The 16,001-nt window shown below is 26.7% G+C and overlaps 1 protein-coding gene across 3 annotated transcripts; it reads left to right on the forward strand.

Moving 5' to 3' along the window:
* The first annotated feature begins 2,731 nt into the window (after positions 1-2,731).
* On the forward strand, positions 2,732-15,794 carry LOC105198897 (facilitated trehalose transporter Tret1). Of its 3 annotated transcripts, none has more exons than XM_039453431.1 (5): positions 2,732-2,949; positions 3,545-3,780; positions 11,330-11,601; positions 11,924-12,348; positions 14,361-15,793. In XM_039453431.1, exons 2-5 carry the CDS (start codon positions 3,723-3,725, stop codon positions 15,037-15,039), a joined length of 1,434 nt encoding a protein of 477 aa, XP_039309365.1. In that variant the 5' UTR covers positions 2,732-2,949; positions 3,545-3,722; the 3' UTR covers positions 15,040-15,793. The 3 variants fall into 3 exon arrangements, with proteins under 3 accessions (XP_039309365.1, XP_039309366.1, XP_039309367.1); XM_039453432.1 differs by lacking the exon at positions 2,732-2,949 and adding an exon at positions 10,603-10,742 and having other exon boundaries at positions 2,997-3,780; positions 14,361-15,794; XM_039453433.1 differs by lacking the exon at positions 2,732-2,949 and having other exon boundaries at positions 2,997-3,644; positions 3,756-3,780; positions 14,361-15,794.
* Positions 15,795-16,001: the final 207 nt, after the last annotated feature.

Consider the following 16,001-nt stretch of genomic DNA (forward strand, 5'->3'; position numbering starts at 1 on the left):
TGGTAATAAGTCAAAGTTGTGTTTAACTAGTTAAAAATTAACCCATTTAAACCTTCGTTGTTACACCTCTTTTCTGTAACATATTATTACGTATTTATTAGACAAATTGGTCAAGTTAATTTTTAAATAAATGCCATTTTAAAACTATTCATCTGTATCAAACGAAAAAATTATGGAATATACTTCAAATATTCTAAAATCTGTTTTGGAATTTTTAATAAAGATAATAGCACTTAATCAAATAGTAATATGTACAAAAAAATTCTTGAACAAGTACATGTAAAATAATAAACTTCTTATATATATATATATATATAATATTATATGTAAACAAATCATAACTTTATAATTTTTTAAATATTTTTAGTTAAAATTTGTAGGCAATATTTCTGAAATGCGATATTTTGATAAAATAAAATCTCGCGTTTCAAAAAAGGTATTTATTCCAACATGATGAAGTTGTCTATTATCGAATACGAAAAAACTTGTAATACTAAGAAAAAAAATTTATTTATAATAAAAATAAATAGTGTATGAATAGTATAATAGTAATATAGATAGCAGTACAAATAACCGATAAAAATACAGATTACTTAATACAGATTATTTAATTCCACCATATACATTGTACGCGTTAAAAACGTGTTAAAAAATGTGTTTAATAACACATTCAATGAAGCGTTAAATATTATATAAACAGAAAAAATCATGAATGTCACAGCCATATCTACTTTTTTCTTCAAAGTTCGTAAGAAAAGACAAAATTTTTTTTGTAAAGTGTACACCTTTGTCATACTTGGTTAAAATCGATTCAGTTCAAATACTACGAACAAACTATCGCACTTTCTGAATAGCGTGAAAGTTTCAACCAATAGAATGATTTTCATATTTTCGATACTAGTAAAAGAACTGAAAAGTAGACATTATTATGTCTTATAAAACATTTTCATAACGTTGATTAAATAATATAAAAATATTCAATTTTACGTTTATTTTTTTAAATTAAAAAAATAAACGTAAAAATAAACGTTTGACATTAATTTTTGATAATTATAGAGAAGAGGCAAATGTGAGTCAGACGCTGTTTTTAGTGCGTATAAAAAATATGATATTTATTAAATTTTCATTAACTTCCGTACGTTTCGACCTGAGTTTAGGTCATCTTTAGCGGTAAGAAAAGATTGAAATATTCCTTATCACATAGCGTAATTAGGTGTTCTTTCTCTGTCCGTCACTTTAATTTTTGAAGTTTATTAAATGTATTGTGAATTTATAATTGTCTCATTTGGAAATTTTAAAACCTTTTGTATATCGAATTTATGCTACATTTGAGAAAAAATACGTATCACTTACAATTAGATTGAATCAGATTACACAAAATTGTGTAATCTGATTCAACCTAAGTGACGCGTACTTTTCTCAAGTGGGTATATGTATATGTATATGTATATATATGTATATACCTCTTGAGTTGGAATAAGAAAAATTTTTAATGCAAATACAAAAATTAATTAGGTTTCGAAAACACATACACATACACATACACACACATACACAAGCGCGCACACAAGTTCACACGCACTTCGCGCTTTTATTACTTTGAAAAGATTAATTTTATACTGATAAATGTTACGCAATAATAAAATTCTATTTTTATCAATTTGCTTGTCTACAAAATGTTGCAATACTGTAACAAGGTTAGTAAGATCTATGACAATGACCGCCGGTTGCTGCGGCGCGTTAGCGTTGCGTTGCGTTGCGCAAATGATGATTATTTTTAAACATGTTCTTCAACTACGATCAATTTGTAAAAAAATATAAAAGATTAAAGTAGAGAGTCTAGAGATGTTTTTGTGTAATACAAAGGTATTAAAAAAATACTTCAAAAATATCATTTTTATCACAAAAATTTTACAAAATTTTCTTATATTTACCTGAACGATGCTTACAACATATATTTTTTATTAAAAACGGTCTAGCCATTTCTGACAAAAATCACTTTTTTTTATTTTATTTTCCCTTTATTTCATAGCTTCCTGAAAAAATTCATTTTTAAGGATAATATTTGGTCAAGGGTTACATCCCAGGAACGGAAACTAATAGTACCAACATAAGATTTCAATTGGTGTAGGGGTTTTACATACTTATTCTAGGTATTATGTCTTTAATGCATCAAATAAATTTGTATATCAAATAGATTTGTATATAATATATGCATAAACGTATGCGTGTTTTTTTTTTCAATATAATATATGAGATGTTTGTCTAAATGTGCCACAATTTTATTTATTGATGCATTGTTTGAAAAAGTCTCCTTTGAATATATTAATAAAAGACTCTTTTTTTTTTAATAGTAGTTTGAACAGATACTTACATTAACGCTCATTTATAAGTAATAGTACAATAAAAGTTCTTTGCTGTTGTTATTATTAAAAATAAATTGTTTTAATTATATGGATATAATTACTATGCAATATATATACATTCCAAACTTTTTTGTGATAACTTTTTCTGTCAAAGTTTATTTTTAAATTTATTATTGAAATAGATACGCGAACTGTTCAATTGTACATTTAAATTTATATACAATTCACGTAGAGCGCATTTGTTTGGATTGCATTAGTGCGCACTAGTATATATTAAAGCCACTGTGTTATCTTTTCGATAACATACATTAGCCTAATCTATCAGTTATATATATATGTATTCGCATAAATTATTGACAGATCATCATGATCCAATAAGAAATGACTTATCGAATCGATGTCTAAACAATATATATCATTTTGATGATTTTGACATTGAATCAATGTCGAATCGACATCAATTCCGTTATCATTTCTCACTGGGGGAGGATGAGTTTGCAGCAGCCGCAGTGGTCAAGCATCGTTTGGTCCAGTTACAACTTGGTGGATAGATAACCGCTCGAAAATTTCCGAAAAAAAATTTGTGAGAAAGGAACTTTTATTTTCATTGCAAAAAGTGTTTTTTAAAATGTTACAAATATTGTTTTTCTATTGAGATTGTATGGTGTAATATTATAATTATGCGGATATAATTTTATTTTACATGTATAGAATTTAGCTCATAGAATAAAACTACGTTAAATTTAAACGATTTTGACCGTATCGATAGACTCGAAATTCATGTAAATAGAACTGTTAAAATAGTAAGAAAGGAATATCGTGAAAAACACACGCGTTTATCATAGCATTGTCAGTCGTTGTCGAAAGGTAAACGAGGGAACCTGGACAATATGTACGATTAGCGACAGCAATGTAAAATTGACTACTGTTTGTGAAAAAACATTAAAACTATTTTCAATTAACTCAATTTAATCTCAACGCTATTAACAAAAACATTGCATAAATATTATATTATATTATTACACATAATTCAGAGAAGAAATTCACATTGACTTTGATCTTATACAATCCACGTAGAATTATAGTGCACTTATAGAAAAATTCGAAATATTGATTAGATTTCTACGTTGATTCTAGTATTGTTTTTAAGAGAATCATCCATTTAATTGGTAATGCAGATTTCTCTTGGCTTATCCACGTGAAAAGAGCGGGAATTCCATCTACTTATCATCCGGTCTGATAATCGCAATTTTATATCAAACTTTTGAAATACGCCAGGTAATGCTGATATATTATCTGCATCATCTCAACAAAACTTTATCAATCGTTACAAATGTAATCATTTAGTATTTGTCCATGATATGTGCTTGTGGTGAAAACATCATGAAGAAGCTATACTTCGCTGCTGTAGCAGGTATGTATACATTGAAATCATTACAAAAAAATACTTTTTGCAATATATTCGCTTATTTATCAATATAAATTTTATAATCAATATTAAAGTACGCAAAATTTAAAATAACTTAATTTTCTTTCTAACATTATTTAATTTATTCTTATTTAATTTGTTTAAGTATCTGTTTTCTCTATTTTTGTTGCATATTATTTAGTAGTTATAGAAGAAGGATGGCAGTTGTAGAATATATCTGGGGTGATCAAATATCATGATATTTCGTATAAATCGCGTTAAATTATAAAAGCAACTATTAAAATTACTTCGTTATAGTCTATTTCAACATTGCATGCTGATTACTAGTAATTAGTATTTACTGCGTTTTTATAAAAGCCGAATTTCAATTTTGCAGATAGTAGATTTTTATAGGTGTATACATATTCTCTATGTAATTTTCAAAAGTGTGTTACATAATAATTTTGTAATGTTAGTTTAACTTGAAGGTCTTAAATGTAAATTTTAAATAATATTATCGAATTTGATGTGTATAATGATACACATTGTATGACATTTTGCAGAATAATCTACGTATGAATTCGGCAAAAAAGTGATGTTATATGTGAACTGTGGTTGTGGAATATGATCGTCCTCTATGTGCATTTTTCTTACAATTTTATAATCTCATTGCAGACATTGTATGTTTATTAGAAGCAAAGGAATTACTTTAAAGTTTTAAGTTTTAGTTATAAAAATGTTTTTTAAACTAAAAGTTTTAATAAAAAAAATTTTTTTTAATAAAATATGTTTTATAATTTGTTATAATTAAATATTGCAGATTAATTAGTTTTTTTTAACGAATAAAAGTGCATTTTATGACATCATCAGGGCTGGCAAAAATTCGAGTTTTTCAAATTAAACCCAACCCATTCGATTATAACCGGTTTTACCCAGTTTGGACCGGTTAAATTCGGAATTTTTGCATAAAATTTGTAACTATATCTAGAGGCGCGGTCGCGACTCGCGCCTATGTAGGAGAAGCGAGTCGCAGACCGACCCTCTTTTACGCGAGTCAGCGAGTTCCAAGCACGCAAGATTATCAGATTTCAGTAATGGCTAAACCGATCAAGTTTTGAGTAGTCTCAAACGATAGCTTGGCCCCGACTTGTATAATAAAAGTGTTTTTATTTTTTCTCTCTGTGCCATACGAGCGGAGATATAGCGGCGCAAAGTCTAAATATTCTACATTTCATTTAAGAAACGTCGTCGTCGCCCTCAGGAATTCTTCCTTTCATATTTTCGACACGAGTAGCGTTGGCATACATTAGTCAGCCGTATGCGACTTGTGATGTACTTGTGGTGTATACGTAGTACTTCTTGTCATCTTGTCATCATTATCATATCCGCCGTGACAGGTTCTTTAACCTGATCTTTATTCGTCAGTCATTATTAACAATAATCTTGGTAAAAGTCTCTCACTAGCTTTGTTTTATTTTTTTTTATTGTGAATTTATATACTTTATTATAATTTATTGCAGATATAAGGATTGCATTGAACATTGAGCTATAAAATAAATTATGATCAGAAATATTTAAATAGTCCGTCAGTGGAGGAGACAGACATTGCGCTGCAAATAGATAATAAAATATCATTACAAGAACATAATGCCGATATTGAAAAAAATATAATATAACAATTGTCAACTTTGAACAATCCGTTTTTCATGAAAGCTATGGAAGAGTACATGTCATGTGAATTATATAAAAACGATACGGTGGATGCTCGTATGCATAATACTCATAATTCTAAAGCAAGGTCAGATACATAATTTAATCGTATATATATATATATATATATATATATATACCTAAGTGGTATTTACCTTTTGAAAGAAAAGGCAAAAAAAGGCGCTTATGTGTGTGCGCGCACCTAAAAATCTTTATTTTTTCAAATAATATGTATTAATTAATATTTTCTACAAAATCTCTTATTCCAATCTAAGTGGTATTTACTTAAAATAAATATCTTGAAATTGTGCAATCTAATAAACATGATATATGTCTAAAAAACATGATATACGTTTATTCAAAAAAATGCATGAAATCTTTTAAATTGCGCCTATTATGAAGAGAATATACTTTTTCTACAAAATCCATGGTAGTATTTGTATTTTTTTGAAAAATATTCCTATTCTAACCCAACTGGTAGTATCTTTAATTTTTATACAAAACCCACGTGGTACTATATCTTCTCTGTATTGTCATTGAAAAATCTTCCTATTGCAAAAATTCAAGTGATAGCATCTTTAATTCTCATTGAAAAATTTTATTTCAACTCAAATGGTATTTCAACATTTAATTTCAAAGAATTAAAGAGGAAACAATACAAAATGAGAAAATTTTATTGAAATAAAAAATTTTTAATGTACAAAAACATGGTTCTGCTAGATAGGACAAGCAGAAAAGACATAAGAAAGAATGCAATAAATGTAACACTTGTAAAATATACATTATAAAAGCAATTTATGAAATAAGTTTAGTTTCATTAACATTTAAGTAACATCGTAAGTCAAATTAAGATACCACCACTTGGATCTTAAAAAAATAAAGATGAAAAACTCTTTATTTCAATAAAATGTTCTCATTTTTGTTAACATATAAATTATTTAGGATAAAATTTACAAAATTTTAATATGTTATTTATTTTCAATTAAATACTTGGGTTGGAAGATTTTTCAATAACAATACAGAGAAGTAGTAGAAGAAGATAGTAGCAATTAGGTTTTGTATAGAAATTATTCAATTCTTCTCATTGCTTTTTCTATCTAACAGCGCCATGTTTTTGTACATTAAAAATTTTTTATTTCAATAAAATTTTCTTATTTTGTATTGTTTCCTCTTTAATTCTTTGAAATTAAATGTTGAAATACCATTCGAATTGGAATAAAATTTTTCAATGAGAATTAAAGATGCTATCACTTGAATTTTTGCAATAGGAAGATTTTTCAATGACAATACAGAGAAGAGATAGTACCACGTGGGTTTTGTATAAAAATTAAAGATACTACCAGTTGGGTTAGAATAGGAATATTTTTCAAAAAAATACAAATACTACCATGGATTTTGTAGAAAAAGTATATTCTCTTCATAATAGGCGCACTTTAAAAGATTTTTAATACGACGAAGATGACTCCAAAGCGAGTCAAAACGTTTGTTCATTTTCGTAATTTAAAGATGAATAAATAATTTGTATAATATTAATACGATTGCGTACTTTTACCCGCGCTGACTCTTATTAGCCTAATTCCCGATTACTATTTGTTTTATTTTATTTACTATTTATTTATATTATTTTATAGTTTGTTCTTTTCACATATTTTATATATTTATTTATTTACCATTTATATTTTATTTTATTAATTATTTTATTATATTTTTTTTTATATCTGTATCCATAAATGTATTTATAATTAAGGTGAAATTTTATGGCGCTTCTATAAATTTATTCGCTCTTCAAATTGGCCAGAATGCAGATAAAAATAAGGTGAAAATATAAAAGTATTATTAAAGGATTGTTACGTCGAAATATTACGATATTTTATACGCGGGTTACATAACTACAAATAAAAATTCAATATTATCAGCGATAACAAATGACAGCTGCATACACGGCAGCCCAAGCTCCATATCTTTCCGTCACATTTAAAATTAATATAATTTGACACGATTGAAAAAAGATGAATAAAGCCAAAGCGTTTCATTTAATATACATATATAAAACATTGTTTACGTAAGACTTAATTATTACCTTTTCAAAAATAAGTAAAAAAAGCGCCTATGTGTATTGCGCGCAACTTGTATTGAAATTGTGTAATCTAATAAAAATGATATATTATTAAAAAAAAATGTGTAAAATCTTTTAAAGTGCGCTTATTATAAAGAGAATATACTTTTTCTACAAAATTAAAGTAGTAGTATTTGTATTTTCTTTGAAAAACTTCTATTCTAACCCAACTGGTAGTATCTTCAACTTTTATATAAATCCCACGTGGTACTATCTCTGTATTGTCATTGAAAAATCTTTGTATTTTAAAAATTCAAGTGATAGCATTTTTAATTCTCATTGAAAAATTTTATTCTAACCCAAGTAATATTTCCTTAAATATTATGTAATTTAATTCAACCTAAACGCATTTTTCCAAAAAATCTTTTAAACAATCAAAGTGAACTATTTTTGTATTTCCATTGAAAAATCTTTCAATTTTAACCCAAGTGGTTGTATTTAGTTTTAATAAGTTTCAATGGAATATATAATATTTAATTTAAAAGATTAAAGAGGAAACGGTACAAAATAAGAAAATTTTATTGAAATAAAAATTTTTGATGTACAAAAACATGGCGCTGCTAGATATAAAAAGCAATGAGAAGAATTGAATAATTTCTGTACAAAACCTCATTGCTACTATCTCTGTATTGTCATTGAAAATCTTTCAAACCAAGTGGTATTTAATTGAAAATAAATAATATATTAAAATTTTGTAATCTAATTTAACCTAAATAATTTATATTTTAAAAATCTTTATTTTTTTTAATTAAATTCAAGTGGTATCTTAAGTTTAACTTACGATTAGAATTACTTAAAAGTTAAAAAAACTAAAACTTATTTCGCAAATTTCTTTTATAACGCATATCTTACAAGTGTTACATTTATTGCATTTTTTCTTATGTCTTTTCGGCTTTTTCTATCTAGCAGCGCCATGTTTTTGTACATCAAAAATTTTTTATTTCAATAAAATTTTCTTATTTTGTACCGTTTCCTCTTTAATCTTTTAAATTAAATGTTATATATTCCATTGAAACTTATTAAAATTAAATACAACCACTTGGGTTAAAATTGAAAGATTTTTCAATGGAAATACAGTAATAGTACACTTTGATTGTTTAAAAGATTTTTTGGAAAGATGCGTTTAGGTTGAATTAAATTACATAATATTTAAGGAAATATTACTTGGGTTAGAATAAAATTTTTCAATGAGAATTAAAAATGCTATCACTTGAATTTTTAAAATACAAAGATTTTTCAATGACAATACAGAGATAGTACCACGTGGGATTTATATAAAAAGTTGAAGATACTACCAGTTGGGTTAGAATAGAAGTTTTTCAAAGAAAATACAAATACTACTACTTTAATTTTGTAGAAAAAGTATATTCTCTTTATAATAAGCGCACTTTAAAAGATTTCACACATTTTTTTTTAATAAACGTATATCATTTTTATTAGATTACACAATTTCAATATAAGTTGCGCGCAACACACATATTAAGTTATAACTTCTTTGTTTTACTTTATTTTGTATTAATTATATGGCTTATGAGAGTTAATTAATTATAAACTAATATAAACGTACGATTTACATTTAAGATTACTTTACAGTTTAATTTGCAATTAAAACGTTTTGTGATTCAAGTATCTGATCTGATGCCATGTTAAGACTTTATTTTGAAAATGTATATTTTTTTATAAATGTATATTATTTTATTTTTAAATGTATATTACACATACACAATACAAATAATTTACCTTTAAATTTAAAGTTTAGTCCACGGTAGTTTATTTTCTTAATTTACTTCATTAATTAAACTTAGAAAAATATTATTACTTTTATTATATAATTTTATTTTATTTATTAATATATTATATGATATATATATATATATATATATATATATATATATATATTACATGTATTAATATCTAACACTATAATTTTAAAATATATTAAATATAAATAATAAAACGCAACTTTTGTTTTTTTTTGTGATTTACAATCTAGATATTAATTTTATTTATGTTTTCCTAGGCTTTAAAAATGTAAAATAAAACCTCTTTAGTATAGGTTTTAGTATAGGTTTTTCACTTGGTTAAAACTATTTTTAATCAAATGGATTTAACTGGGTTGAGCAAAATTTTACCAGCCCTAAACATAATTAGTCATTACTAGTGTTTCACGACCCCCCTCCCCTCACCCCGCTATTTCATAAACGCATCTTTTTTTTCTCATTTTAGTAAATTGTAAATTACGTTCGTTCTATGTATTCAATAAACTTCTACCTATAGGGTGATTGGTAGAACTCTATTGCTAAACTAGCGTTGGTTAGAATTGTGTCGCGTTAATATTTACCTGAGTTATTGTCAAAAAACAAAATGGTATTTCACAATTCCTTACTTTCTTCTATCAATTTTAAATTAATGCTTCTTAATAAAAATAAATAATTTTGTTGTTTAGAATTAATAAAATTTTGCTGGTAAGATTAATAAATAAAAAATGATTTAAAAAAAATAAAAAACTATAAAGAATATTTGTGAATCAAATTTATGTAAAAATTATTTTCTTCTCTGTTTAATTCTAATAAGCGCTTGAAAAATTTTTAAATTAGTATTTTAGATCTAATATATTATAACTGATAATATTTTAAATTTATCTATTTATGCTTAATAGTTAATGTAACAATTTTTTTCATTTTACAGTACAAAATTTGAGAAAAATAAAATCATGTAATTTAAAATTATGTAAGGTTGTGAGAAACATATTTGTTATAAAAACCATTCACCACCGGCGGTTGCCAAATTTTTTCAGAAAGGTTTCAACCTTAAATATTTCAATGTGCTTTTAAAAAAATTTTGCAAAATGTCAAATAAAATTTTGAAACAGACATGCTTCTAAAATCTTATAATATGTAATATTGCAACAGACAAATTTCTAAAAATTTATTATATGCAATAAATTTTTAAAGTTTTAAACTGATTATTTAGAAATTTTGAAATTAGGCTATTTTTTGCAGGTGTGTTAGCAGGATATGTTAACATAACTAAATAGAAAATATGCTTTGTTGCTTTCGTTGACTGGACAAGCAAAAATTTTCTGTGTCCATTCGTGACCTGTGCTAAAAACGTTTATGTAATAGGAGTACAAGAATGTTATGTAAATAAAATATTATTGTTTTATATTTTATATATATATATAACACATTTTTTAAAATTGAATACTAAAAAAATTATATTTACATTTATTATTATTAATTATATTGTAAATAATCAATAAAAGCATAGAATAAAAGCTCTAATTATATTTGACATATAAGTTTTATTGTAATTTTTTAATATAATTACCAATATTTTATAAAGATTATAGCAACTTTTGATAGTATTTCGTAATAAAAAGATTTCAGATTTTTTCAGTAATTTTTCAGCAATTTCTATAAGATTTCAAATGTAAGAATAAGGAATATTTTGCTATCCCAGAGACATCTCAAAAATTCTGCAGATACATTTAGCAATTTTTATAAAATGTTTTATTTTTTCTACAATATTTTTAATTGTAAGACATGTATGAAAAATTTCTGTGCTATATAAATACAATTTTTCACAATGTGAAAGAGATTTGGCGGATAAATAGAAAAAAATATCTGAGAATCGACTGATCTGTGAATATCTTTCTCAATCAAGTTAATAAAAGTAACACAATTATTGAGAGATATATTAAATCTTAGAAATCTATTATTTTAATAGGAAATCTAGGTATGATGTCAGTTGGCATGTTTCTCGGTTGGGCATCGCCATCTTTGCCTTTACTATTAAATGGTGATAATGACGGATATCCCGTGCGTTTAAACATGGAAGAAGCCTCTTGGGTGGTTTCCTTATTCATTCTCGCTTCCTGTGTGGGTTGCGTTATTTCTGCATTGATGGTGAATATCATTGGCCGGAAGTACACTATGTTATTTACAGCTGTGCCCTCGGTAATCAGCTGGTTAATGATAGTCTTCGCAACAACATTATGGGTAAATGTATTATATAATTACTACGTTCGCTAGATACATTCGAATACTTTCTCCAAAATAATATAAATATGCAAAAAGCGTTAAAAGTTGAAAATTAAAATATTCATGAGACGTCAGTTCATGGAATTTCTAACTTTTATAGAAACAAATATATCGTAACAATACTTATAATACACTTATCGAGGTTTTGTATAACGTTACTCTTTTATACGAAAGATTTTGTGTTATATTCTTGAACTTAGAAGATAGATTGAGCGAGGTAGATTAATTTTTGGTTTCTTAAATCTTCCTTTATCTTCTTATCTCTTCTTTATTCTTGTAGGAAATACACGTTTCGAGGTTTATATCCGGAATAGCTGTGGGCATTGTTTTTACAGCCACGCCAATGTATTCAGGCGAGATTTCGCCAGCAGATGTTCGTGGCATTGTGGGATCTATGTTGTCGGTCGCTGTAAACCTCGGCATTTCAATTGAGTTCATGATAGGCCCGTTTTTGTCGGTGAGAAATCTCGCCCTCGTCTCTTTGGCGGGACCGTGCTTGTTTGTGATCACTTTCATCTGGTTGCCGGAATCTCCGTACTATTTCATACGTCGCGATGACAAACAGAAAGCCATAAACTCTCTTGTTCAATTGAGAGGCAAAAAGGATGTTTACAAGGAAGCAGACAGTATCGAGCAATCTGTAAAAGCTGATTTGGCTAATAAAGCTAGTTTCCGTGAACTTCTATTTATACCAGGAAATCGTAGGTAAGACATTTGAATTTGTAGCCGTATCAATGATCATTCGCGAATCGATGTAAAAATTTCGAAGATCTCTTGCTATAACGTCATGAATAAATAAAAATATTGAAATTAGAAATTTTACAAATAAATATTATATGTAAATTGTCTCCTTTTCATAAAATTTATGAACGTTGAGAAATACAAAAAATATTTTAATTAATTTTTAGTAATATTAATAATATTAATAATATTAATCTTTTTGCGCTTGTATCAATAAATAATGAATAATATAAGGCCAAGAACGAGCTATTTTTTGGTTTTTTGAATTCCAAACTGCTTTTAATCTTGACAACCAAGATACAGTTAGCGAGAACGTTTGGACGTACTTGTCTTTTTTCAGCCGCATTAATTTACGTTTCTAATGTCGAATTACTATACTTAAATATAACTTTTTACGTGAACGCATAACTATGCTGATTTTTTGTCCGTTATATAACCATCAGCATAGTTTTATTCAATGTATACGTCAGTCTACTTAAATCATTGGGATCATGTTGAAAGTTTACATTTTTAAGTCATTTTATTCATCTAAATTATTTTTATTTAGCTAAATTAGTATTAATTATTTAAATCCTTATTATTCATTTAAATTATTACGTTTCAATAGCAAGAATTGGAACATCGTCACGGTGCCTCACAGTGAACCATGAATTCAGACTTCTCGTGTTGCATCGACGAATAAAACTATTCTAATTTATATATATAACGGACAAAAAATCGGCATAGTTATGCGCTCACATAGAAATTTATATTTAAGTGTAGCAATTCAACATTAGAAATGTAAATTAATGCGGCTGAAGAAGGACAAGTACGTCCGAAACGTTCCGCTAACTGTATCTTGGTTGTCAAGATTAAAAGCAATTTAAAATCCGAAAAACTAAAGAATAGCTCGTTCTCGACCTTATATTATTCAATATTAATAATGTTCAAAAGACTTGGGAATGTTAAAACAAATTTCAGTATAGTTCTAAAGTTAAATTGTTTTAGTAACAGATCGATTTAATTTCAAAAGGATTTAATTGGTAAATTTAAACCACGAAAAAAATGTAAAAAATCAATAAGATAAAAGTAAAAAAAATTTTATTTAAATATTAAGTAATAATAAATAGTCTGTTTGAAAATAGGTTTGATTATTACTAGTAAAAATAATGCAGTTGGCAGAAGTAAAAATTACTGCCGTTACGTTTTGTTGCTTCCACCAATAAAACCAATAAACGATCTCATATAGTCCGAAACGTCATAAAGATTTTCAGTTTAAAATTACGTACTTTGCATGTTGCCGCAAGCTTGTAATAATATTGCAGAAATTTTTTGTAACTTTCATACAATATTATAATATTTCAATGAAGAATTATGCAATGTTTCTTTAATCTTTTAATGCTGGTTATGATACTAATCTTCACTTTTTGTAACAAATGTTATATTAATAATTAATTATTATAATATCAATATTATTATTACAAATGGAATAATGCCAATAAGGAGTCGACATTTCGTATCGCGTATATAACAGCATACGCTGCTCTTTAAATCTTACTGATTTATAGTGCTACACTTATAAGTATATATAACTGTGATCTTTGGTGATTGTTTATTGTCTATTAATAATTCCGCTTAAAAGAGAAGTACTCGCTTATTGGTATCAGTATATTATCACTGCAAAGCAGTATATAAATCACTGATTGATATATTTATAAATATATTACTGAAATCTGTTCAGTTTTTTAATAATACACTAAATTCGATTTAGAGAGTGTATGGATAAGGATGATGATGATGATCGAATAGAGTCGATAAGTATCGTCTTCATTATTTTTAATAAAACATTTCCATTATTCTAATTTATTTAATCTTTTTTATTTTTTATCTTATTGATTGCTCGTTTTTTGACATTTTTTTCATATTTTCTGTTGCTTTGCTAAAGATGAGTTTGAATTTAATATTAACTTGATAAATTTGTTCCAATAATTTCACAGAGCCCTAGCAACGGTCCTGAGTGTGGGTTTGATTCAACAGTTGAGCGGCAATCAAGCCGTGTTACAGTACGCTCAAATAATTTTCGATCAAGCAAACGGTAACGTGGAGAGCAAGTATTTGACTATGATACTGGGTGCTGTGCAGTTAATCTGTACTGTTGTCTGCATGATGATCACCGATCGTAGCGGCAGGAAATTATTGCTCATGGTCTCCGCCATCGGTTCAGCATGCTCCACCGCCATGGTTGCAGCATATTTTCATCTTCAATACAATCACGCAGATATCAGCAATATAACGTGGTTACCTGCCACCGGCGTGATCCTATACGTGATTATGTATGGTCTGGGTTTGGCAGTGTTACCACTCACCATGGCCAGCGAATTGTTCTCCACAAACGTAAAGGCCCTCGGCACAATGTCATGCATAATGGTATTCAATATCGTAGCCTTTGGAGTGGCGAAATTGTATCCGGTTATAAGCGAAAGTGCTGGTGTACAAACGCCGTTCTGGATATTCACCGCGTGCAGCCTCGTTGGTGCTGTATTCACGTATTTTTACGTACTTGAAACTAAAGGCAAGACTCTAGAACAGATACAGGAGGAATTGCATGGCTCATCAAAACAGAAAGTCAAAAATGAAATACATCCAAGCGTTGATTTTGGTTCGACGCATATTTAAAGGATATTTACGAATTGTTCGCCTTTAATCAAAGAAAGCCTTTCGGTTTATACTTGCTGTAATTACCTCACTTGAAGTGATCTGCGCCTTTTATTTGTATTATTACTAAATGTAGAGTTGGGTAAGTTAGTCTATTTTTTTAACTAAATTAAGTTAACGTTAACGTTGCCTTATAAAATTAATTTAGTTATATGATTATTTACAAAAACGTAACTAGATAAAAGTTACATTAAGATTAAATTAACTTTAATTAAAAGTAATTTTGAAAAATAATGTTTATATTAAATTAGAAATTGATAAGTTTTTAAGTTAGTTTTGTCTAAACAATTATAATATGGATCATCAAATAAATGTAATATTTTATTTATAAATCAAATTTATACATAAATTAACAAAATTTATTGTATCTCACAAATAATTGTCTCATATAGATATGGCTTCTTTCCGTTTGAGAATTTATGATGTTTGCGGCTTAAATATTATTATTTAATATGCTATTTAAAACTCTTACTGTCTGTTGTCAAAATAGTTAATAGGTTTGTCTAGCTGAAGTAGATTAATTGTAAATATACTCAACACGTACGTATGTGTTATGATATTTGTTAGTAATAAATCCTTATTTATATATATAATTACACGATTTATTAATTTGTTTGTAATTGGTTATTTGTTTTTATTAAGAAAGATATTGTTCTTTATGTAACAATGTATTTCTGCTTTTATAACTTTTTTCTTTTACATAGTCAAATTTTTAATTTAAATAGAAGTTATCCAAGAAAGTAATTTTTATATATAATTATACTTATACAACCATATATAATTAGGTATAATTTTATATAATTATATATAAAAATTTTTTTCTGTGTAATAAATTAAAGTTCGTGTTTTTAAAAAATAATTAGTTAAAAATTAACTTATTTAAACCGTTGTTGTAACACTTCTCTTCTGTAATATATTTGTTA

Source organism: Solenopsis invicta, chromosome 9, assembly GCF_016802725.1.
Source record: "Solenopsis invicta isolate M01_SB chromosome 9, UNIL_Sinv_3.0, whole genome shotgun sequence".
NCBI lineage: Eukaryota > Metazoa > Arthropoda > Insecta > Hymenoptera > Formicidae > Solenopsis > Solenopsis invicta.